The 26,254-nt window shown below is 41.1% G+C and overlaps 2 protein-coding genes across 6 annotated transcripts in view; both read right to left on the minus strand.

Annotated features, from left to right (window-relative positions):
- The window catches only part of CHD8 (chromodomain helicase DNA binding protein 8), a 61,553-nt gene extending 55,078 nt beyond the window's left edge, over nt 1-6,475 (minus strand). For 3 of the 4 annotated variants that reach the window (XM_058738445.1, XM_058738446.1, XM_058738443.1), the window contains exon 1: nt 6,369-6,475. The gene's annotated coding sequence lies outside the window, so the exon portion shown is untranslated. The remainder of the gene's footprint in view (nt 1-6,368) is intronic. The other variant, XM_058738447.1, reaches the window with a different exon arrangement.
- Nucleotides 6,476-9,893: 3,418 nt separating this feature from the next.
- Nucleotides 9,894-26,171, minus strand: RAB2B (RAB2B, member RAS oncogene family). Of its 2 annotated transcripts, none has more exons than XM_058738461.1 (8): nt 25,953-26,171; nt 25,655-25,726; nt 22,577-22,644; nt 17,345-17,427; nt 17,042-17,134; nt 13,009-13,120; nt 12,379-12,447; nt 9,894-11,537 (listed from the first exon to the last, which is right to left on the minus strand). In XM_058738461.1, exons 1-8 carry the CDS (start codon nt 25,996-25,998, stop codon nt 11,430-11,432), a joined length of 651 nt encoding a protein of 216 aa, XP_058594444.1. In that variant the 5' UTR covers nt 25,999-26,171; the 3' UTR covers nt 9,894-11,429. The 2 variants fall into 2 exon arrangements, with proteins under 2 accessions (XP_058594444.1, XP_058594445.1); XM_058738462.1 differs by lacking the exon at nt 25,953-26,171 and adding an exon at nt 25,222-25,301 and having other exon boundaries at nt 25,655-25,732.
- Nucleotides 26,172-26,254: the final 83 nt, after the last annotated feature.

The following is a 26,254-nucleotide window of genomic DNA, read 5'->3' on the forward strand; positions in this document are numbered from 1 at the left end:
CACTGCAACATTTATGTTTAAAAAAAGTGTATGTGGCGAAGGGAGGAGAAACATTATAAACCACTGTTATTATCACACTTGGGCTTCCAGGCACAAAAATGCCCTCATGGGACATGGGACTGATGAAAATTTAGTGAGCTAGTTTGACTTGCATTGGCTAAAAAATGGAGTTATTTGGAAGACTGACCAAATGAATTTCCTCTGTAGAGCTTAGTATTTCATATATCTTATCTTTAAAATAAGTTAAATAAAAGAAACAAACTATTATTCTTTTTTTTCCCCTTTTAACAGAGATACAAAGACAAAAATTAATTTTTGAAGAAAGGTTCTTCAACTGCTTAAGGTACAGCTTTAACAGGCTACAGAATGCTTACCTGTCTAATGTCATGGTCAAAGACAGTTCTCTCACAGGGGTCAGCACTGAACTTTTCAATGTGGGGGAGGCTGGCTAATGAATGGGGTTTTGAAGTCGGACAGACCAGAGTCCCACTCCTGGCTAAGTTACCTAACCTCGCTAAGTCTTATTTTTCCTCTTCTGTAAAATGAAGCTACTAACGTCACATACATTTCAGGGTTCCTCTGAAGACTAAAAGATAAGGTCCACTGTTTGGCACATAGTAGGCAAATGAAAAGGAGTTTATTATTCCCTATGCAATAATTTGAAAGAGTACCATTAAAGGTTTCTCTCAAAGCAAAATCACTCCTTAGAGACTTGGCTGTGCTGGTCTACTAAGCAGAATGGTAGGATACTGAAATAGATGTAAAAGTTTCACAATTAGAATAGCAGGACTGCTGGGCAAGATGAAAAGACTCTGAGAAAGCAGTATAGCCCTTTAACCTTAAAACCACGGAACAGACTTCAACCAGCACTGGTGTCTAGGGCAACATTCAGGTAATTCAATTAATCATTTTTTGTGTTTGTAGGAATGATGCCAGTGTCTTTCTCACAGTACTCCATTTACTTCACAATGCCTGTGGTGGGAACATAGAAGCCTCCAATTGACTAGGCTGCCCCTTGGTAGTTCACATGCTTCCATTTAACTGCCTCAACTTTTGACTCCCATGACTTTCAGAAGAGCAGTGAATGGAAACAACCATTATATATATGTGCGCGCGCGCGCACACACACACACACACACACACACACTTAAGGCCTCATGAAGAAGGTGCCCCCCAGTAGGAGGCACACCTGAAAAACAGGCACTACATTTTATAGGAGAACTGATGTATAAATAAAGAGCTGACTCATATGCTCCACTCCCCAGACAAGAGGAAAAAAGAACTTTACTGAGTAGAAGCAATGAAGAATGTAACACGGATGAAAGGTCCATGCTCATGCAACTTGGTAGCCCCTATTTAAAAATCCAGAAAAATCAGGGCATCCGGGTGGCTCAGTCAGTTAAGATTCCAACTTTAGCTCAGGTCATGATCTCGCAGTTTGAGAGTTCAAGCCCCACGTCAGGCTCTGTGCTGAAAGCTAGGAACCCAGAGTCTGCTTGGAATTCTCTTTTTCTGTCTGCCCCTTCCCTGCTCACACTCTGTCCCTTTCAAAAATAAATAAATAGGGGCGCCTGGGGGGCTCAGTCGGCTAAGCGTCTGACTTCGGCTCAGGTCATGATCTCACAGTCCGTGAGTTCGAGCCCCGTGTCGGGCTCTGTGATGACAGCTCAGAGCCTGGAGCCTGCTTCAGATTCTGTGTCTCCCTCTCTCTCTGCCCTTCCCCTGCTCATGCTCTGTCTCTCTCTGTCTCAAAAATAAATAAAAACACTTAAAAAAAATTTAAAAAAAATAAAGACATTTAAAAATAAATAAATAAAAATAAAAATCCAGAAAAATCTTCCTATCAGTTTACTTAGGTAGATGTTTTACTGATGTGTATCTGATATCTGTAACAGAAAGTGAAAACTACATTCCATTAGGAAATTCTGTTATGATTTGGGCTCTAAATAGACAGCTAAACTACTGAAACCACTGATTTCTTCTAGAACAACCAAAATGAAATTCCCATGTCACTAATAGACAATGTACCTCTGAATACCCATGTCCCAAAGGAATAAATCCCCAAGATGTAGTGTATCCCTAAAGTATGTCGTGGGAAGAAAAAAAAAAAAAAAACGAAAAGCAGGATATTCCAAAGGTTTCTATAACGACCATGAGAGACAACTTGAGAAACCTGAAACACTTTACAGCTCCTGAATGATGAAATTAAGAATTCAGTTAATATATCCTTTCTCAGAAAGATACAGAGTTTTAGAAGAAATGTAGACTCTCAAAACAAAAAGGTGTTTTTATGGAATTACAAATTACTAGAATATTGGGACATTACCAAAAGGATTAGAACTACTGACAAAAGGATTAAGTAGCTGACATACAGAGGAGAAAAAAAAAGCAGTCTTATTATTTTGTAGTAATTTCAGTAGTATGTCATTTATTTACCTTTTTAAAATGAAATAAACTTTGAAAAGACCAAATGAAATGAAGCCATACACAATAAATTTCTATGGAAATGTACAGAGGAGATAATTCAGGGATGTTTCCATTCTTTCAATGATAAAGCCAATCTTTTCCTAAAAACTATGCATAAGAATAAGTAATTTTTAAAATTCTTTTTTTTTTTTTAATGTTGATTTATTTTGGGGAGACAGAGAGAGTGCAAGCAGGGGAGGAGCAGAGAGAGAGAGAGGGAGACACAGAATCTGAAGCAGGCTCCAAGCTCTGAGCTGTCAGCACAGAGCCCAACACGGGGCTCAAACCCATGAAGTACGGGATCATGACCTTGGCCGAAGTCAAATACTCAACCGACTGAGCCACCCAGGCTCCCTAATTTTTAAAATTGTCTTCGAAATCTTTTTGTACGTTAACTTGATTATGAGTGAGTGTGATGCTCTGGAAATTCTTATCAAACAAACAAGTGAGAATATACTTGGATAGTCAGAATTTGAAGGCGCTAGAACATTGTCTAGATTCCCTGTGCTGCTCTACTGCTTGGAATATATTCCAATATATCCATTGCTGCTGAACACAAATGTAAAACAATTATCTATGCCAGTCTACTTTCTGTTTGTGCCTGCTGGATTTTTTTTTTTATTATATTATATCATACATGGGTGGGTAAAAATTACTTGCTTTTTTTTTTTTTTAAAGTCTCCTGCTGCACTCTTAAGGCAACAATTAAGATTAAGACTATTTTAAAGTTAGTCTAAAAAAACAACTGAATAAAAGGCATAGAATATCAGTCTAAAAAAAAAAAAAGATACTTTAAAGTTGACCACTTATGCTACATGTGACATTAAACAACCAAGAGCCTATGTGAAGGATAGAAAGTAATGGATCATAAAAGGGCAAAAGAAACGTTACCTACAGAAGAGCTTAATGAGAAATCTAGAGACTAACACACTTTGTAGTTTAAATTTAAAACATCCAGTAACTACAAAGACATAGACTTACTTTGCAACATAAATACAATGAAAATCTTAAAGGCAATATGAAATAGAGTGAAAGAACACACAAAAAAAGCTACATTACAACTTGATACACTTGCACAAACAAAACAAAACAGAGGTTAAGGTGAGGAAAGGTTATCCAGGATAAAATTCAGAATGTAATAAAGGATTAAATAAACCTTTAGGCCAAAATAAACGGTTGATACAACAGCTTTGTTTTATAAATATACAACTGAGTACAAGGTACCGAAAGAACACATCTTAAAAACTAGGGTCTCTTTACATATCTTAAAAGGCTTCAACAATGGGGCACCTGGGTGACTCAGTCAGTTGAATGTCTGACTTCAGCTCAGATCACGACCTCATGGTTCATGAGTTTGAGCCCTGCATCAGGCTCGCTGCTGTCAGCGTAGAGCCTGCTTCGGATCTTCTGTCCCGCTCTATTTCTGCACCTCCCCACGCCCCCCTGTTCGCTCACTCTCTCTCAAAAATAAATATTTTTTTAATAAAGGTCTCAACAAGACATAAGCAAAAAAGGCACAATATCAGTGAATTAAAACAAAAAGCAAAGTGAACAAAATCATAATAGAAGGATGAAAGGAAGATTACCAACTTTGTGAGGAAAAGACTAAAAAAATCAACTGAAGAAGAGATAATGAAAAGTTCAACCAAGTAAAATATGAAATGATACTGTTATCAATGAATCGACTGCTAAGGTAAAACAGTAAATACAGGTGAGTCACAGCAGGGCAAGGTAGGTCACGTGAAGACCACAGATCAGGGACTTGCCCAAATGCAAGTCCAGGAGTAGAGTGACTCCTAGGGGTAAGGGCGGAGGAGCCAGAAAATATTTGTCTTGTTTATTCCCCAGGTATCAGGCTCAATGCAGGCTTAGAAGACAATTTAACTCTTGCAAGGCAGTGGACAAACAGTATCTTTAAAGCACAAACATTTATCTCCATGCTATGTTAAAATGTTACAGTCCTTCCACAGATGAGAATATCAAATCTCATTCTTTCAGTAAGCAAATACAGTTAGTTCTTGGCACCACAAATTAATCTTAAGTGGTGGTTTAGGTTAAAAACATCTCACCCTTTTCAAAGGAGATGGCTACATTAGTTTCTCTGAAAGACTGATTCCCCCTCACCATCCTACCTAACCTATCAGAACTCTATCTTACCTATCACTATCAGATTCTTCAAATAAAATGTCAAGTTTTTTCCTGTTATAACTAAACTCTGCAGTGGTGGTGACCACAATGCCAAGATTCTTCCACCTCATCACCTGGTGGTGCTGTAGAGAAGACTGTCCCAGAAAATACAAGATCTGTTTCCTGGTGATTCACAATCAGCTCAGTAGATTTCTCTCCCTTTCTATCATTTTCTATCCATGTCAGTTTCCAAACTGACAAAATCAAAAGGCCAGATGCACAGGATAGATCAAACATGGGGAAGGTGTGTGAACTGTGCAAGTACCCCTACACTGCTCCATCAAATCCCTGATTCCATCCATTACTCCTTCACCACTTCAGTTTTAACCCTTCCCCCAGGCCTGTCCCGTCACACTCGCCCACCCTCTCTTTGGGCCAATGTCCTTCATCATGCCTTGCAGACCCACTTGTGTGGCACTCTTGTAACCCAGGTCTTCTTAAGTAGAAAATGTTTTATCATAACTCTCTTTTAAGAGGTGGGGTAAGTCCAAAACACCACAATTTGTTCTGAAAGCTATTTGGTGACCACTACAAAAGAAATTCCTAAGCAGAGGCATGATCTAATTAACTAACAGAGGAACTTACTCAAATCCAAAACTCCCCCTCTACCATCCACCGTGTCCCACACCAGATAGGGCCTCAGCCGATTCTAAGGATAACCCTGTTAGAGAATCCCTGACTGAACTCAAAGGCTCGGAACAACGTGAAGAGTAAGTAATCTGTGGATGCTAGTGTGAGAGTAGGATGCAGTAGTTACCAATAATGCAGCTCCTGTGGCTTCAACGTGGGGCGTTCCACTAGGACAAGACATCGAGTTCTAAGTCTTCGACCCCTAGCTCACTATGCTCAGTCATTGAAAACAGATTGGTCCATCTAGACACCCCCACTATACACCTCTCTGAAGACCTTAATCACTTCACGACTGTCCCTTAAGGGCAAGAGCCGCTGCACTTGCACAGTTGCTGCAATGGCTGGAAAATTTCCTGCGACACTAGAGACAGGTAAATAAAGAAATTGCATTCGCTCCGAGGCAGGGGGAGGGGTCTTCTGCTAGTGAAGAGTTTACATAATGCAACAGAAGACCAGTAAGCTCTGCAGACCTGTCAATGGAGACGCCAAGGCTTGAGCTCCTCTCTTCCCACCATCTCTAAATACTCCCCAAAAACCCGATCTGCCCTCCCAGGGACCCACGAAATTACACCTAATAATGTATAACAATATGCACACGCTCGCCCTAAGCTTTCCTACCCACTTTTGTTACTAAAATACAAAAAAGCAGACAAAAAAGAAAAAAAAACACACAAAAAACCCTAACCTCCCACTTCTGAGTCCAAAGTATGGAATAACCAAACGGAGCCGGGGAGTTTTCTCCCCGCTAAAAGGGGCAAGCAGGACAAGGAGCTGCCCCAAATCGACACCACGCCCTGTAATGCAATGACAAGCCCTAAAAACCCCACAGCGGCGGGGCAGCCCCCTTCGCGGCTTGGCCCGGCTGGGGCCCCGCGGCCCAGCAGCCGCCCTCTCCCCCGGCCTTTCACAAAGGAGAATGGTTCAGTCCAGAGCATCACCCAGCACCTGATCCCTCACAACTGGGGGACGGGCAAGGAGCGGGGGAGCGAGGAGGAGAATGAGTTATGGAAACCAATTCTAAGAGCTTTAGTTTTGCAAAGACTCTTGGACCAGCACTGGTGAGCAGGCATGAGCGGGAAGCCTACCTGAACAAGTCCTGATGCTTCCTTTCCAGCCAGCGTTTCAACTCACCCTTTCGGAGAACAAGGCGCCTTCCGGCGGAGCATGGCCAGCCCTCGCCTCAATCTAGCTTGCTGGTAGTCCATTCTCCCTCGGCTCCTCCCACCTCCGCTCCCACCCACCAATGGTAGGGCTGACGCCCGGCCTCTTCCAGCAAGGTAGTGTGAGCGCCATCCAGGAAGTCTCTGGAGGGTGGGAGGTCCTAAAAGGCTGAGAAGGGTACGTAGGCAACCACAGATATGCCTGATTGAAAATAAAATCTGGCGGCAGCTTGCCTCTGACTGCTCAGTTCACAGGCGTTCAGGCCTCTCGGTATCTTTTTTTTTTTTTTTTTTTTTTTTTGACCCCCGCCGGTGGGGGCGCTCTAAACTAAAACATTTAGTTACCTGTCTCAGGGAAGCCATCTTGAATCGGGCCGGTGCCTTGGGGACGGGGAAGAGGAAGGAGTGCTTAAGGAATTTGAAGCCCTTTCCGGAGTTCCGTCGAACTACTTAGGTCCAGCCCTCACATACTTCATATAACCAGAATGTCCCCAGTCACCATAGGCTGGAAGAGGGCTCAGTGTAGTTGGAGGCAACCACCATCCCCCTCTCATAGGAGTGAAGAGACCTTACCAAAATCACAGCAGCAACAAAAGTCAATTTTTTGGAATGAGAGTGGATTTTCCCAGTCCTAGGAAAATCCTTTATAGACACCTCACTCCTCATATCAGCGTAAGACCAACATAAGCTATGTATCTATTCTAGGTGCTTCCAATCCTAATGCTTCACTTACAAGTTTTCCAGTTTGAGTTTGACAGTATCCAGGACTGGGAGTTTCTTATAAATGAACAGGATTTAGGAATTTTTTTTTAAGGGCCCCAAATTCATCACTAGACTCCAACAATGTGTGAATATGAGTAGAACACATGATAGAGGTCTTCCGGAAGAGATTATGTGTGAGGAAGGCCATTAGTGAGGACAGCCTTACACTTCCATGTTTCCTAGTCTAAATCTCTATTACAACTTGCTACAGGAAGGTTTTGCTTTTTGAAATTGAGTGAAGTGAATCCTTCCAGATCATAAAAAGGAATTTCTCAGGGAATAATATATTTGCATAGTCAAACATAGTAGGCACTCAAGGTCAGTAAGGAATCAAAGCAATACTTTTTGCCACAGGAGTGGTAAGACTTGGCCCAAAACATTTCCCTGTATATTGAGCAAAATCCGTTGGCCAAATTTCCCCTTGGCTACTTACTGCCATTATCATTATCAATTTGAGGTATTAGAATTTACCAAAACAATATACCAGCCGTGCCATTGGTGTGTGTCTGTAAATGCATATACAGCAATGATCTTAATTTTTATGTTTCTGGAATAAAAACCAATAGGTTCCTTCTGCTTATTTGGTACAAAATAAACCTATCAAACTAGTTACAGGCATGGAAAGGAACGGGTGTGCCTGCTCTACTAATTTCTACTATCTGCAATGATCTAGTAGTTTGATTTACTGCTTGCAATAACATTAACCATGGTCCTGCCCTTTTTATTTTTTAAGTAGGCTCTATCCTCAAGGTGGGGATTTGAACTCAGAACCCCTAGATCGAGTCCCTTCCTCTACTGACTGAGTCAGAAAGGTGTCTCTGGTGCTGGCCTTTAGGAACCAAACAACACCCTTATTATCTCTTAACTACTATTCTTTGCATTGGGGGTGGGGTGGGCTGGGGAATCTACTTCCTTTAATTCTTCAAGACCATTTCACTCTGAACATCAGCAATGATCAATACGTTGCCCAAGTAGTTTTCTCATGCTTTCCTTACATTGGTGAAATATCTAAGTATAGAAGATTATGAGTGGGTTTAAGTTCACTTTTTTTTAATTTTTTTTTTTTTACATTTATTTATTTTTGAGAGATAGAGACAGCGTGAGCAGGGGAAGGGCAGAGAGAGAGGGAGACACAGAATCAGAGGCAGGCTCCAGGCTCTGAGCTGTCAGCACAGAGCCCGATGCGGGGCTCAAACCCACGAACCGTGAGATCACGACCTGAGCTGAAGTCGGACGCTTAACCGACTGAGCCACCCAGGTGCCCCTTAAGTTCATTTTTTTTTTAGTAATCTCTTTACCCAACATGGGACTTGAACTCACAACCCCAAGATCAAGAGTCCCATGCTCTTCCCACTGAACCAGCCAGGCACACCGCCCCTCCACCCCGCCCACCCATGTGGTTTTAATAACAGAATAGGATGTGGGATTTCAAACTAAAAAGATATGCTCCAGGGGAGCCTGGGCAGCTCAGTCAGTTGAGCACGTGACTCTTGATATAGACTCGGGTCAAGATGCCAGAGTCATGGGATCAAGCCCTGTGTCAGGCTCTGCATGGAGTTTAGCCTGCTTAAGATTCTCTCTCTCTCTCTCTCTCTCTCTCTCTCTCTCTCTGGAACACCTGGGTGGCTCAGTCTATTGAGCTTCCAACTTTGGCTCAGGTCATGATCTCACAGTTCGTGGGTTCAAGCCCCGCGTCAGGCTCTGTGCTGACACCTCAGATCCTGGAGCCTGCTTTGGATTCTGTGTCTCCCTCTCTCTCTGCCCCTGCCCCATTCACACTGTCTCTCAAAAATGAATAAACATTAAAAAATAAACATACATTAAAAAAAAAATTTCTCTTCTTCTGACCCTCTCTCCAGCTTGTGCTCTCAAAAAAAACAAAAACAAAAACACCTCCAAACTATCAAAATGGTATACTTTGATGACTCTGAAAGCAACAGATCTAGACAGAATGCTCTTTGACCAATGCTCTGATGCCTCCCAGTCACTGAAGATTTTTTTTTGGCTGCGAAAGAAAAACTCCTGTACAGAAACTACACAGTTTTAGTTTTGTCTCAACTGTGAGGGGACAGGCTAGCCCCAAACTCAACAGCCTCAAATCCCTTTGGAACAAGGTAGGATTAAAAACAAAACAAAACAAAAGCATAAGCAAAGCACTACCCTAGGGGCACTTGGGTGTCTCAGTTGGTAAGCCTCAGACTCTTGGTGTCAGGTCAGGTCATGATCCCACGGTTGGTGGGATTGAGCCCCTCTTTCAGGCTTCACGCTGACAGCACGGGAGCTTGCTTGGGATTCTCCCTCTCCCTCTCCACTCCTCCCACACTGGCACTTTCTCTCAAAATAAATAAGTAAACTTAAAAAAAAAAAAAGATTACCCCAAATGTCAAAAGTCTTCAAACTTCCTGAGGTGTAGTGTTAACTATTATTACTACCACTGGGGGCAAAATACAGTATAAAATGAATGTATCTGCAAGTTGTGAGGAGCACCAGGTCATATATGGAAGTGTTCAATCATTATACTGCACACTGAAACTAATTTACACTGAATATTAACTGGAACTTAAACTAAAAAAAAAAAAGAAATAAAAAGTATATCTCACGGAGGCTTCTTCCAATACTTTTGACACAATTTCCTAGAAGGAGAGTATCTATGTATGTCTGGGATAAAATCAGAAAGAACACATGAAATATGAGCAGTTGGATACATGCATATATTTAATAATGAAACAATTCGTCAACAACAAAAAAAATTAGAAAAATTCATGAGACCCTAGTGCTGTGGAAGAGAATGGGACATCAAGGCAAAAGATACAAAATCTGACCCAGAAGGCTGCTTGATGAGTGAAGCAAAGGCAGATTAGCTTAGTATTATATGCCCTTGAAAAGAAAAATGGCTAGAGAAGTACCCACTTATTTGACTGCGTGGAAGCAGACAGCCTTACTATATGCTGCATAGAATGGAGGCAAAGGGAGAAAGAGACAAGCGGGAAGAGCAATATGGAATCCAGGGTGGGCAGACCAGAAGAGACTGAGATAGTTACAAAAAGATACTGTAAGACCTTTTGTTTCCTCTGCAGTCTACAATAAACCTGTTCCAAGTCTTTAAGTATGTCAGTCAAATCCAATGATCACATAATGAATAGCACTAGGCATTGTGAAGGAATAGTGGAGGGTGTGGTTTACAAAAGTAAAGGGATAACATGGTTCCTGCTCTCAAGGAGCTTACAACCTACATAAGAGACAGATTCCACACAGAAAACAACTACAAAACAAATTTACAAAGTAACATAAATATAAATAAATATACAAATGAGTAAACAACATACGAAAGCTCATAGGGTACTGCGTCAATAATTATTTAGAAGTCCCTAGGTCAAAGAAGGCTTTCTGAAGGAAAAATTTTTGGACTAAGTATGTTAGCAGAGAGTAGGGCATGTGCAAAGGCATATAAGTGGAAGTATATATGTCATGTCCAGTAAGCAGATTAGCTTGATTCGAGTAGAAAGTCTAAATAGGTCTTAAGAAGTGTGATGAAACAGTAAGGGTTTAATTTGGTGAAAGACACTGTAGTGTTAGGTCTGGTCCCTAAAACAAAACAAATGGGGAAAGAGGTTTTCTTTAGGTAATAATAGTAAGTAGCCACAGGTCCAGGAGCAACTCCACTGCTCTCCCCAAAGTTTTGTAGTTAACTCCGAGACAGAGAAACTAGCAATGGGATGGTGAAGTATTCAGCATCCTTGAGCAGTTCAAGCAGAAGGAAGTGCCCTCTACAAGAACTCTTAGACAAAGTGGCAAGTACAAACAATCAATAAAATTCCTAGATAGAGGATCCACCATCCAAAGGTCAGCCAGTCAGATCCCAGGAAAATCAAGTGCTCAAGCAGAATGTCTTCAACCCTTGTTACTAATTCTTGGTGGGGAGCAAATTGTATATGCTTACAAAAGAATTTATTTTTCAGCTACCATGACAATCGACTCTGATCCTAAGACTTTAGAAATTAAAATAGGAGGATGAGAAGAGCCCTAATCTATAGGGAATGCTCACGTCCCTGAAGAAGGACAGGTCAGTAAGGGCCCAAATTCTTCCCTGGTCTTTAAGTGGAAAGGCAAAATATCACACCTTGAAAAGAGGCTTTTCTCAGCCAAAGCAAGTTAAGACCTCTTTCTTTAGCCTATTGATCTGAAGCTGTTCCAGGAAGGAAAAAAAGAGTCCAGGCCAGATATTCAGCAGCAGCCAGAGTTGGACCCTATTTCACTAGAGCTCCGCTGGGAGGCGCTGGGTCCCACTGACGTTGAAATACACTGCTGAGGACCAATCTTGATGCCATTTGCCTGGAAAAGAAAAGAGGCAAGAGTTCCCACCTCAGTGCTAAAGTACATTGGAGAGAAAGGTGGGTGGGGGGGTTGAGCTAAATGGGTGATGGGCATTAAGGAGGGCACCTTGTTTTGATGAGCACTGGGTGTTGTATGTAAGTGATGAATCACTAAATTCTACTCTTGAAACCAATGTTACACTGTATGTTAATTCAAATTTAAATAAAAACTTGAAACAAAAAAAATAATAAAGTAAATGGGAGAAAGAAGAGGCACAAAAAGAAAAATCATTAATGACATTTTCTAGAAGCAGATATGGCTTTGGCTCTTAACCATATGCCCTAGGCAGACTGTTGTGGAACAATAACTGTCAACAATAAAGATGTGATGACCAGCTCAGGTAACAAGTGACCCTTGTGCCCATTTTTAAGGAGACTGTTCTACTTGGGTTTCACAGCCATGTGCAGAATCAGGATGAGATCAGGTAAGAGTAGGAAGAGGCAAAGAGTGATGTTAGCATAGAATTCTTTTTGTTTTGCCCCAGAATTTGCTTTATAGAAATGGCCCTGTTGAGCAGTTAGGAATTACACCACCCCTAAACTCTAAGATGCTAAAAACTGAGGTTGCAAAGAAAACCTCCTGTACTATAGTATAACCTTTTAGATTGCCAACTAATAACCTCTTTAAAAAAGAGAAAATGATGACAGGTTTTTGTGTCCATATATAAAAAAGATAAAGTATGAACTGGCATAACTTCAAACAGCATGATGCTAGAAAGGAAATGCTTACATTCTAGGGGGGTTTCTTGTCCTCTTCAACAGAAAGCAAAGTTAACTGTCGGTTCCCCACCCATTCTCACCTCATTGTGAACATCAAATAAACCCTGCTGGATCTTCCTATATATTTCTTTGGCTGTGTTAATGAAGGCCTAAAGGAAACATAAATCGTATTATTAGGGTCAAGTTTAGGTAGAAAATTAAGAAAAACAAATGCAAGTATTATTCCTATTTGGATTTCTAAGGTGAATTAGGAACCATTAAGAGACCAGAGTAAAAATACAGAAGGTCCCCCAAAGTCTCTGTTTCAAAATAAAAAAAGGGACTGAATATATGGTATTTTGATACTAACCCAAGATGTTCCTAGATTGGCACCTTCTCCAAATAAAACATGCTCTGTTCTCAATTAGTTACTAAAGATAGTCAGTAGCAGGCTTCAGAATAACTACAATAGAACCCATTAGACCCTCCAACTAAAATATTTACATGCAATGTGGAATCTAATCCACTTATTAATGTTACCCAAGGCAAAAGTTAAACCGTAGGAATCAAGGCCCAAAAAATGCAACAATTCCCTTAAAGGGAGATATATGATCACTGTGACCACAAGACATCCTTCCTTTACTTATGTCTTCTAAAAGAGAATTCTGAATAAAAGGATAAAGATACGGTGTCATCTCTGAAAAGTTTTCCCTACTTTCCCCAAGTAGTACCTCTTCAACATTGCAGGCTGTTTTGGCTGAAGTTTCCATGAAGATAAGTCCATGCTCCCGGGCAAAGGCCTCTCCTTCTTCTCTCTTCACATCCCTACGGGACTCTAAGTCACTGCAAGAGAGTAGTTGAGGAGAAAACTCAAAAAAGATCCAAGTGAAAGAAGAAACTCTTATTTTAAAAGAATCCTAGTTAGAATCCTTCAACCACCAGTTAATACGTCACGAACGCATATCCTATAGGACATTCTCTTGTACAGGGTTAATGATTTCTGTAGCCTGCTGGAAAATGGTTCTTCAAATTCATGACAGCTACTGTAATGTTGAGACTAATACCTTACTCTATTATAGAGAAAAAGGTTTATAAACGGATAGGGCAAGCCCCATAGTTCCTCAAGGCTTCTTGTGCCCTACGCTTCTTTTTGGAATGAGATCCAGTGAGAGCCAAGGGAAGAAGATGAAAAGGGACTTGCAATTGTTAGAAAGTAAAGTTACAGATGTCCATCCCATAGCAGTGTCTTTTTCTTTTACTAGAATCAACCCACAAGAATAAAGTGTGTCAGGAATAAGAACACAGTTGCCTTCTCACTAGTCTCACTGTTAACGTATGTAATAGCAGTTTACCACCACAAAAATAAAAGATTCAGAGAAAAATGAGATGTATAAAATTAAGTGATATGAGGGGTAAGAAGGTGGAGCCATGGACTGAGAAAAGCAATTAAGTGGCATGGAAAGACCTTCTGACAAGACAGGACAAAGGCTGCAGACAAAGGTAAGGATGGATTGTGTGACTGTCATTTTTCTAACTGGAAATTTGCATTTTGGAGGTTTCCAGTTTTCCAACCATGAAAAGAAATCAAGGAGTAAGTCCAGTGAAGAAAACAAATCTACCAACTGCGTATTTATCATTCACCAGCTGTGTGAAGACCAGGGAAGAACTATCCATCTAAACGTCCACCTCTAGCCCAGACACCCCTCTAAACTCCAGACCTGTTATCCACTTGTCAGTTCTTCGTTTCCAGTCTGATGTATAAAAGGCACCTCAAACATAAATCAAAATAGAACTTGATCTTTTCCCTCTTTTTGCCCAAACTGCTTCCACCCCAGGCTTCCACATCTCCATACAGGGCACAAGCTAAAACCAAGATGTTGTTATTATTTTTTAATGCTTATTTATTTTGAGATAGAGCACGCGCCCACAAGAGCAGGGGAGGGGTAGAGAGAAATGGAGAGACAGAGAGAGAGAGAGAGAGAGAGAGAGAGAGAGAGAGAGAGAGAGAGAATATCCCAAGCAGGCTCCCCGCCGTCAGCGAGGAGCCTGAATGAGGGGCTCGATCCCACCAACCATGAGATCATGACCTGAGCCGAAATCAAGAGTCAGAGACTTAGCTGACCGAGCTACCTGGGCACCCCACAAGACATTATTTTGACAGCTTTTCCTTCTTCACTCCAAATACCCAATCCTTCCCAAAGTGAGGAACTTCCAAACTGCACCTTAACGCCATCCTGGTGTCACCACCTGAGTTCCCGCCACCATTCTCATTTGGACTACTGAAACTGACCTCCCACTTCAACCCCTCGAGGGAGCTCTTAAGATCTAATCAAGCCACATCTCTCCTGACAACTCTTAAAAGCTTCTTACTGTGTTTAGAATAAAATCCACACTTCTTCCTAAGGCCTGAAAGAGCTACAAGACCTGGCTCCTGCCTACCTTCCCAATCCCACCTTGCAACATTCCCCCTGATTCATCCCAACCATACTTTTTTTTAATTTTTAATGTTTATTTTTGAGAGAGAGACAGACAGAAGGGAGTGGGGAGGGGCAGAGAAAGAGGGAGACACAGAGTCTGAAACAGGCTCCAGGCTCCGAGCTGTCAGCACAGAGCCCGATGTGGGGCCCAAAACCACGAACTATGAGATCATGACCTGAGCCGAAGTTGGACGCTTAACTTCTTTCAATACCTAATTTCTTTCAATACCATAACCTTGCTAAGGTTCTTCCCAGTTCAAGGCTTTAAGTTTGTTCTCCCTGATACCTTTTTCTTTTTTTAAACTTTGCCCACTGAACTCTTACCTGTTCTTCAGATTCTGGCTTGTCACCCTTAATTAAAAATAGGTACCCTGTCATTCTCTTCTATAGCACCTTTTTCTACCTTCACTGCATTTCTCATAATTTGTAATTAGATACAAATCCTTCTATATTTAATATTTATGTCTCCACTAGACTATAAGCTCCAAAAGACCACTGGCATGACTCTCTTTTTTCTCACCTTATACACTCAGGGTCTGGCGAATAGACATCTAAAACATAGTTCCAATAAATTAGTACAATTAGTCTGTGGCCACAGTTCTCAAATGCTGCACTCTAGGCATTACTATGAACTCATAAGGGTGCCACAGGATACTTTGAATTTTCAAGGATGGGGCACCTGGGTTGGTAAGCATCTGACTTCGGCTCAGGTCCTGATCTCAAGTTTTGTGAGTTGGAGCCCCACATCAGGCTCTCTGCTGTCAGCGCAGAGCCTGCTTTGGATCTTCTCCCCCCGCCGCCCCTCCCCTGCTCATGCTCTCTCTCTTTCTCAAAAATAAACAACTTAAAGAAGCAAATAAATTTTCTTGGGAAACAGTTAACACTTGCCGTCAGAACACCACGTGAATTACAAGCCTAAGACAGTTTGCGATGTCGCTGTCACATCACAATAGATCCCGTTCAACATTTGCCTGTGTTTGTATAACCTCAGTTTTTGGCAGCTGCTTGATAAAAAGTACAAAATCAATTTGGAACAGAAAATGAGAGTGGCAATGACCAATCTTGATTCCAACTTTGAGAAGTTGTACAGTCCTGACAGGCACACCCAAGTCATTGGTAAGTAATTATGGACATTTAAGGATGAAATTAAAATTTTTTCTTTCATGTTTTCCATTTTCAAAGTCACCACGTCATAATGACAAAAAGACTTATGTTGTTTAGATGTGTTTAATAACAAAACTGTTGGGCATTTCTTTTGGCCTATGGGTGCCACAGAAAACTTACTCAGAATAAAAAGTGTTGCTGAGGCTGTGGAGAAATTGGAACCCTAGGGTGTGGCTGGTAGGAATATAAAATTGTACAGCAAGTAGGAAAAACAGGATGGCAGTGCCTCAAAAAAGTAAACCTATAATTTTGATAAGATCCAGCAATTCCACTTCTGTAATTCAAAGAAATGAAAGCAGGGACCCAAACAGGTATGTGTATACTGATGGTGATGGCAGCATTATTCACAATAGCCAAGACAGAAGCAACCCCAGTGTCTATCAACACCTAAATAACAAAATGGGGCGAGTAACACACAAAAGAGTACCACTCATCCTTAAGAAGGAGGGGGGCACCTGGGTGGCTCAGTTGGTTAAGCGTCCAATTTTGGCTCAGGTCATGATCTCACAGTTCACGAGTTCCCCGCACGTTGGGCCCTGCACTGACAGTTGCAGACAGCTGCCTGGGATTCTCTCTCTCTCTCCCTCTCTCTCTGCCTCTCCCCCACTCTCTCCCTCTCTCAAGATAAATAAAATTAAAAGAGAAAAAAAAAGGAAGGAAATTCTGACACATGCTACGTTATGAATGAACCTTGAGGTCATCATGGTAAATGAAATATGCCAGTCACAAAAGGACAAATACTATGATTCCACAGAAATGAGATGCCTAGAGTAGTCAAATTCATGGAGACAGAAAGCAGAATGGTGACTGCCAGGGCCTGGTGAGATGGAGAATGCAGTTAGCATTTAATGCGTACAGGGTTTCAGATGGGAAGATGAAAGGTTCTGGACTCAAATGGTGGTGATGGCTACAAAACAATGTGAATATGCTTAATGCCACAAAACTGTATACTTAAAAATGGTTAAAATAGTAAATTCTACATTATGTACATTTTACAATAATTTTTTTTTTTTTTTTTTTACTAGGAGTGCTACAAACCAAAGAAGTTTAGGGACCAAGTGATTTAATATCCACAGAGCACTTATATGACTTCTGCTCATTATTTCTACAAATAAAATTTCACCTTTTATTCCCAATCAGCATGATAACCATGTTGGAGCTGGAGTGTTGCCGGGCATCCTCTAACCAGGAGGTCAGGTGGTTGAAGGTTTCACGCCTACAGCAGAAAAGTTTAGAAAGTCACAGGCCCATTTCAAAATGCCAAACTAATTCCGAAACGCTTGGCAAAAGAGGGAAATACATGTGTAAAGAAAAATACTAGAAAAGCCATTCCTCTTTAGCATTCTTAACAGAATCAGTCTATAGAAAAGAAAAAGATTTCGAGGCCATCAGGGAAAGTCCCTCCCGCCCACTTGACCTGACTCACCGCGTGATATCATACACTAGCAGGGCTCCAGCTGCGCCCCTGTAGTAGGAACGGGTGATGGAACGGAAGGATTCTTGCCCGGCCTTTCCCACCAACACAGCAACAAAAAAAATCCCAACAAAATCAGGTTATTTCCAGAGAAATTACTTGATCCCATGCCAGTCAACCACAAAGGACTAAATTTTAAGAAAGAACTTCTCTTAGGGCGCCTGGGTGGCTCAGTCGGTTAAGTGTCATGATCACAGGTCATGATCTAATGGTTTGTGAGTTCGAGCCCTGCACCGGGCTCTGTGCTGACAGCTCAGAGCCTGGAGCCTGCTTTGGATTCTGTGTCTCCCTCTCTCTCTTTCTCTGCCCCTCCCCCACTTGTGCTCTCTCTCTCTCTCTCTCAAAAACAAATAAACATTAAAAAAAATTTTTTTTAAAACAACTTCTCTTAAGAGAGGTAGAGAAAGGAAACCTAACTTCCCAGGGGGGATGTCCAGGTGGGAAATTAACATTTTTCAATGAAAACACAGTTGACATTAGGGGTGGGTCAATTATTCCTGTGACACTGTCCATCAAAAAAGAATGTTTAGCTTCCCTGGCTCCCAGTCACTCAATGCCAGTAACACCCCATGGTCAGTATGACCGTCAAAAGACATTCCCATACATTTTCCAATGTCCCATAGGACAGAACAACTGGAAACAGGACTAGAAACTCAAAGAGCATTTTCAATCGCAACATGACATTGAACACACATTAACTTTTCTGTTTGCATTCTCTTATCTGTAAAAAAGAAACTTATCTTAGAACGCCAACACCCTGTCTAATGAAAGTTTCATTCCAATGGGTCAGTGTAGAAAAGTGGTCAGATACAAAGCACTTAAATTTGGCATATCCTAATTGACATTTAGTGTTCCACTACTAAAGGCAGGACTACCAAGACATCCCCTGCTGGGATCTTGTCAGGGCAAATAAGAATCAGAAACAGGGAAAGAAACCTAGGGCCCAGGACAGTTTTCCTTAAAAAACCCAACATTCACACTCTAATTTCATTTCCAATAGGGGCCAAGATATTTATAACTGACCTATTTATTAATGCCCCCATATACTGGGTACTTTTGCTTTCTTGATGGAATAGTTTTATTTTTTTCCCCTCATAGAAAGCAAAAGCATCTATTAAATAACTATTTTATTATTAATAATATCCTGGTATTTAACCTGTCCTATTACAAAAGTCTTCACATTCTTGGGCTGGCTCAGTCGGTAGAGCATCCAACTCTTGATCTTGGGGTGGTGAGTTCAATCCTCATGCTGGGTGTAAAGATTACTGAAATAAATAAATCCTTAAAAAAGAAATTTTTCACATTCTTGAAATCATTTATCCTCATATCCCTACATAAAGGTTAGGAAGAAAGACTACTATTCATATTTTAAAGATGGGAAAACTAAAATGTGAGATGAGGAAAAAATGGCTTTCTCATAGTATACTAACAATAACAAGGAATGCTAATAATAATAAAAATGGGGAAATTCAGGCTCAGAACGGTAACTGGTCAAAAGTTATAAAATCTATAAATACTGAATCCATATTTAAACTTAGGATGTTAGTGCATCCTAGCATAAAACTTTGCTCTCCTAGCCATTATATCATACAATCTAAACACATGGGTTTGAACATGAGAAGAGAGTTCCAGTATGTTAATTCTAAGGTTACATTTCCCACAATAAGAAACTCTCTTTTCACAAGAATCATACAAATGTTTTAGTGAGTTGTATGCCTGTTAGAACACCCAAATCAAAAATAATTCTAAAGAGTTTTGTTGGTAATATTAACAATACTTTTAAGATGTAAAACATACTTTTTCTCTGCAAGAGCTCACTTAACGTTTTATTTAGTCCCTAATAGTTTTAGGTCTTAAACTGATTCCCATTTTGATTTTACCTTACTTTTTCTCCTCTTCTGCTATTGTTGAAAGGCCCCTTCATCCCTGTGGCCTTCTAGGAACTAAAAGGGAAAGCTTGAGGCAGGCCTATGTGATAATTGAAGCACATGGCAGCGTTTAACTTTAGCAGCTAAAAATACTTCCAGGGGCTCATCAGAAAATGCTGTTTAAAACCATATCCCTTTACTTTTTCATCTCAGTCCAGTTTATGAACCTTTGTTGAGACAATAAGCTAGAAAGAGTGAGTGGCTCAATTTGGGCTGGTCTGCATTGGTTTGAGGTTCTCTTTGTCCAACCCCATTAAAAACATCTAAAGGAGCAAAGAATTAAGATGGAGCAAAGAACAGCAAAGAATTAAATTTTTGTTTTTACCAGCACAGCACTGTAAATGCATTTTTCTCCCTTATAATTTTCTTAATAACATTTTCTTTTCTCTAGTTTACTTTATTAAAAGGAACAGTATATAATACATCTAACACACAAAGTATGTTTTAATTGACTATTTACGTTATGGGTAAGCCTCTGGTCAAATGTTTTTAGTACTTAAGTGGTTTTTTTTTGGGGGGGGGGTCAAAAGTTATACACAGATTTTCGACTATATGGGGGTTAATACCCCTAACCCCCATGTTGTTTAAGGGTCAACTGTAGTTTGAAGTATCAATTCCTACAAAGTCAGATAGGCCCATTTCCTAAAAATCAAAATACATTCTAAAGTAAAATACAAGTGAATTCAGGATTGACGAGTATTTTACACTAACTACAGTACAATGTCTCTCTTCAGTTAGCATGAGTTATTTGGGCAACTCTATGTACAGAATGAAAGAAGATAAAAAGTAATATGGTTTTCTAGGTGCATCTGGCTGGTTTATTTGGTGTAACATATAACTCTTGATCTCAGGGTCATGAGTTCAAGCTCCCAAGTTGAGCGTAGAGCCTACCTCCCCCAAAAAAAAAAAAAAAAAAAAAAAGTCCTATGGCTCTCTAAATCCTTACCAATTACCAGAACAGTGACAACAAAAAAACTCTGGATAACCTGATCTCTTTAAAAAACACCCTTCATGGTAATCCCTGAATATTTTCATGTAGGATGGCTTTGGGAGTGAGAGAATGAGGTCAACAAAGTGGGAAACCAAGGTGGGTAAGCAATGAGAAGATCAGGGCTGACAAGGGAGAAATGATCAGACTTACCCAGAGTAGCAGACAAGAAACACATCACATTATAGGCAAGAATCTCTTAGAAATTTCAAACAGAAAACCCCAGTATGCTGAAACCTGGTATCTTTTTATGATTCAACAAAGATTAGTTCAATCTCAAAACAATTATTAAAAGGGAACAGAAAAAAGGCCAGTTGCATCATCAGGCCATATGGTCCTTGAGGAGCCTGTCAACAGAGCAGTGGCTCTCAACTTTCTTATTTTATGATCCAATACGTCTCACGTTATACCAGGTAAGGGAAAAAAAAAGCAAAAAAAGCAAAAGCCAGCAAGCCAACACTTTGACATTCTCTTAACCGTGACCATACCGCTGTCAGCTATTGGGTCTCCTGGCACGAAAACATCCATTTCTTGAAATGGTAAAGGTTTAAGTTAAAAGGACTACTAGTCTTGACATCTATAGGTTTCATTCTTTGTGACGTCCTCAGAATTTGTCCTGTGGCCTCTTTAGGAGGTCAAATCTTTGTGGGAAATATAAAAACCAGGAGATAATAAAAGGAGAGTTGCAACATACCCATTTCAGTTAATAGTGACAACAAACCCCTGGGTCACAACAGTAAAAGAAAGCAGAGAACAAGTGACAGCTGCTTAAGAAATATATAAACTTAACCTTAATAAAAAACATAGAATAATATCTCTTAGGCTTAATTGGGAGGAAAAGACTAGAGACAAACTAGCCAAAAAACAAGTTTGGAAGATTTAGAGTTATGTGGATAGTTCTTCCACTAATAGAGATGTAAAGTTATTCATGTTCCTATAATTAGGGCAAGCCACTAAGAGGAGATGTAAGTCTGTTCAGAAAGGCAAAAGGTTATTAAAATACTTGCAAATACAACCAAATAATGTATGAGAGAACATCATCCTAGTTGAAAGCACCTAATAAATCAGTGCATCCAAAAGTGGTAACAACCTTGGAGACTACCAGAAAAGGACTCTGCATAAAGAGCCTAGAGCAGCAAGTTAACTGACAGTTGACCCTGGAACAATGCAGGAGTTAGGAAGCCTAACCCCCATGCAATTAAAATTCCTCCAACTTTGACTCCTCCAAACCTTAACTGCTAATAACCTACTGTTGATCAGAAGTCTCACCCGATATATAACGTGTTGATCAACATATACTTTGTATGTTATATGTATTAATTTTTTTCTTAATGTTTGGGTTTTTAAAAATTTTTTTTTGATGTTTATTTATTTTTGAGAGACAGAGACAGAATATGAGTGGGTTAGGGGCAGAGAGAGAGGGAGACACAGAATCTGAAGCAGGCTCCAGGCTCCAAGCTGTCAGCACAGAGCCCGACATGGAGCTCAAACTCACGAGCTGTGAGATCACGACCTGAGCAGAAGTCAGATGCTCAACCGACTGGGCTACCCAGGCGCTCCAATGTTTACTTATTTTTGAGACAGAGACAGAGTATAGAGTAGGTGAGAGGCAGAGAGAGAGGGAGACACAGAATCTGAAGCAGGCTCCAGGCTCTGAGCTGTCAGAGCCCAATGAGGGGCTCGAATCCACCAACTGTGAGATCATTACCTGAGCTGAAGTCGGACACTTAACCAACTAAGCCACCCAGGCGCCCTCTGCCCCTCTGAGCCACCCTCCCTCTGCCCCTACCCCCCCTCCAAAAAATAAAAAAATAAAAAAAACCTAATTCCCACAGCTAGGTCTACTTTGCCGTGATTTTATGCATGTACAACAAAAACAAAACCACCACCACAGATTTGTGTATGTTTATGTATCTGAACACACAGAACAAGTCTGAAAGTACAAGCACTGAAGCATTCATACTGGTTTATTCTGGTTAGGCAGAAACCAGGATTGGAAGGAAGAAGAGGTTTGTGTGTGTAAAGGGGACACTCACATTTTACTCCACAGCTTTTAATGTTACTAGGACAAATACATTACTTGGGCAATTTAAAACAAAAACACAAAGACAGGCATTCAGAATTCATAACTGTAACAAATGAAAGTGAAAACTCTTTCCCTACTCTCAACTCCACCATCAGCCCCTCTCTAGTCCTCTGCCCCGGGGCATCAGCCTTTACTGTTGTTTGGATCTTAGTCAGGGACTGAGTTATCCTGTTCTCTCTCACCGTATCCCAGATTTGCAGCTTGATTTGTTTTCCATCAATGTTGACCATACGGGCCCCAAACTCCACACCTGTCAGTGAACAGCAAAAGAAAGAATGTGATTTTCATGAACATCACCCACATTGAGAGGTTCGTGTTCTTCCCCAGTGTGGTGACTCATCCTCTGTCTGCCCTCAGTACCACTAAACCCATTACCGCTATTTGCTACAGTTAATTTTGTGTTCCTTGAGTTTCCATTTTCCTTTCAGAATTAAAAACCGTGTTCCAGATGATAATGACCTCAGGAATGTAACCAAAAAGCAGATGTGGAGATACCACTAATTAAGAAATCAAGTAGAAACAGTGAATAAATTTTTAGTAATATGAACACTTAAATTTGGTTAGTAGTGTTTAATTTTCCGACTTTTTTAAACAAATATGTTAAAATTAAAAAAATATATATTTCCTAACATTTTCTCACTCTCTAGTCCAGTATTTCCAGTATTTTTGCAATTCTGTAATTTTTTGTTTGAGAAAAGAGCCCACCTAAGAAATAGGTTCTCAAGAGTGATACATTTCAGATCTCCAATGATTCCCAAAGTTCACCAGAAAATAGCTTTCCTCATAGTACGGAAACCGACAGTCTGGATAAAGGTTTTGGCTTACCTGGTATTCACCTTTTTTTTCCTCCCCCCATGTTTATTTTTGAGAGAGTGTAAGTGGGGGAAGGGCAGAGAGAGGAACACACAGAATCCGAAGCAGGGTCTAGGCTCTGAGCTGTCAGCACAGAGCCCAACACAGGGCTCGAACTCACGAACCGTGAAACCATGACTTGAGCTGAAGTCAGACACTTAACTGACTGAGCCAGGTGTCCCAGCATTCATCTTCTTTCAAGTAATGTCAGAACAAAACTTAAAATCGAAGGTCGCTCACACTGAAAATACTTGATTGTAAGTCAGACAATTTGTCCTATTTTCTATTTTTATATAGTACTTTACTAGAGAATTCTGATTTCCAAGTAAGAAAGAGCACTAATTTAGGATCTGCTAAAAGGCTGATAGGTGTCTATTCACTGGCCCCATGCACAGTACTATCTGGAGTATCTCTCTCAACTCTAAGATGCTGCAATCAAAAGAAAGATATAGGGTCGCCTGCATGACTCAGTCGGTTGACTTCAGCCCAGGTCACGATCCCACGTTTCATGGGTTCAAGCCATGTGTCCGGCTCTGTGCTGTCAGCTCAGAGCCTGGAGCCTGCTTCAGATTCTGTGTCTCCCTCTCTCTCTGCCCCTCCCCCACTCTATCTCCCAAAAATAAACATTAAAACAAAAAAGATGTAAAAAATGTTTCCTACTACTCTAGACTGTCTCATCACGCACAGTGATAGTTACTGAAAAAAGGCACTAGATTTTTTTTCTTTCTGTACAATAGAATGGAATTTCAATGGTGAAGAATTAAAAAATAAAACTTGACTTTTATGCAACTTCCCCCAGTTATGCATTCAGAGATCCTTGTATTTTGCACATATTTTCTATCCAACTGCCTTACCTTGGTATACAAGACTGAATTTGGAAAGAAACAGAGCCTATGTATGACTCTAGCAAAAACCTGATCACGTCATTCCTCCATTTTAAAATGTCATTACCTTCAGCTGTTTCAAAACATGGTCTTTAATATATTCTCTAGCTTTATTTTTTGCCAGTGTCCACTTTAAACTTCATGCTGCAGCCATATTAAATTCCTTTCAGTTTTCCAAAGATAGCCTGATCTCTGTCATTCCTGAGCATTTGCAAATAATATTCCCTCTTGCTCTGACCACTTTTCCATCTTGACAAGCCCTTTGCCTGGCTAACTCTGTTCATTCCATTTTCAGCCTTTCCAGATCAAAGTGCAGATTCTCCTCCCCATTTGCCATAGGAATTTACTTATCAGTATCTGTCCCCAGCCCCAGCTCCTACATCAGAAGACTATAAACTACTTACAGGCAGGCACAACGTTTGCCTGGTTAAGCACTGTATCATTAGCACCTATTACAGTGTGGCTGTTCACTTCGTATTAACTCACAAAGATATTTTCCTATTGATGTTATCCTCTAAATCCTTTTCTGACTCCATGAGTTATTTGGCTCTGAAAAGGGCGTTTGGGAGCAGAAGTAGCTTCAGATGTCAATAAGGTGGGATTTGAAAAGTAGCAATATGATAAAAACGGGAGTTAAGGATTTTACTCAGAAATTGTATTTGCATGACAAGAAGGTTAGTTTCATATATATTCCTCATCTGGGGTAGGGTTAATGTAGATTATGCCAAAGGGGCTGTGAAGGCTCCAGCGGGCCCTATCTTAACACAAATGTGCAGCGAACATTTATGCTTCCCATGATCACCACTGTGATTCTGGAACTCTAGCACACTCTTTTGTTTAAAAGTTTTTAGTTTTCACCTACCTTTTAAATTTTTTTTTCAACGTTTTTTATTTATTTTTGGGACAGAGAGAGACAGAGCATGAACGGGGGAGGGGCAGAGAGAGAGGGAGACACAGAATTGGAAACAGGCTCCAGGCTCCGGGCCATCGGCCCAGAGCCTGACGCGGGGCTCGAACTCACGGACCGCGAGATCGTGACCTGGCTGAAGTCGGACACTTAACCGACTGCGCCACCCAGGCGCCCCACCTACCTTTTAACTCTAAGTCTGGGATGGTTCTTCAAATTTACTTCTTCCTCTCCAACACACAAAAATCTGTATGTTGGTGATTACTTTGAAAAACATACGTGAGGTTAGCACTAGTTTATCACAAAACAAGGTCGGTTTTTTAATAAGTAGTTAAGTTTCCGTGGAATTCTTCATAAACATATTTGTGGGGGGAATCCTACAGCAATGAATCCATACCTCATGCCCATCTCTTAAGTTACCTTTCAATTATTTACTCCCCATTACACTACTCCCCATTTATCAGCATTTGGTTAGTCATTCTTAATTTAACGTAACTCTGGACTAGCTTAAAAATAGGAAGACGTAACTTTTTACTTCGAACACTGAAGGCTGCTAACTTTCCACTTCAGCTAGTCAGGTTTCAGTTCTCTCTTCTGGGACAAGTAGATGGACTTACCTATTGTGAGGTCGTGGACAGGCTGGAACCGCTTGTCCGTAAACTGCAGGAGGAGACATGACTTCCCCACACCTAAAAGAGGAAGACGCACGTTCTAAGACTCACGCGTCCCAAGAACAATCTCGAGTCAGGCCGTCCGGGGCTGGGGAAGGGGAGCTCCGAGCCCCGCCCCCGGCCGCCCCGCCCCCGCCCGCACTTCACTTAATCGCCCAGCCCACTAAATGAGCCCCGCCCCACGCCCCGGTTTGTGAGCTTCGGATCCCCGCCCCAGCCGTGAGAGCAGTCGCCCGCAGCTCACCTGTGTCCCCGATGATGATGTACTTGAAGAGATAAGCATAAGTCATGGTCCCGTTTCCTCTGGATTCCGGGTCCGCCCGACTTCTACAGCCACTTACCTCCGGCCTCTCTAGCCGCTCAATCTACCGATTTCTGGCCCCTCTAGCCCAGATCACGTCTCTATTGCTCTCCCCTGAAATCCTCTCTCGGTCCGTGCGACTGTAATAACCATACAGCACCTCCAGGGACGCCTCTAAAACTTCTACTTGCCATTATCCCACCAAGATCCAGGGGGCGGTAGCTATCCTTTCCGTCCGCTCCGCC

This window comes from Neofelis nebulosa, chromosome 7 (genome assembly GCF_028018385.1).
Source record: "Neofelis nebulosa isolate mNeoNeb1 chromosome 7, mNeoNeb1.pri, whole genome shotgun sequence".
NCBI lineage: Eukaryota > Metazoa > Chordata > Mammalia > Carnivora > Felidae > Neofelis > Neofelis nebulosa.

Excerpts from the sequence above, each read along its gene's own strand:
- RAB2B (XM_058738461.1), bottom strand. The coding sequence starts at position 25,998 with ATGACTTATGCTTATCTCTTCAAGTACATCATCATCGGGGACACAG. Across the intron at positions 13,121-17,041 it reads ATGCTGATTGGGAATAAAAG|TGACTTAGAGTCCCGTAGGG; the intron begins GTGAAATTTTAT and ends ACTCTCTTGCAG. Across the intron at positions 12,448-13,008 it reads CAGCCTGCAATGTTGAAGAG|GCCTTCATTAACACAGCCAA; the intron begins GTACTACTTGGG and ends TGTTTCCTTTAG.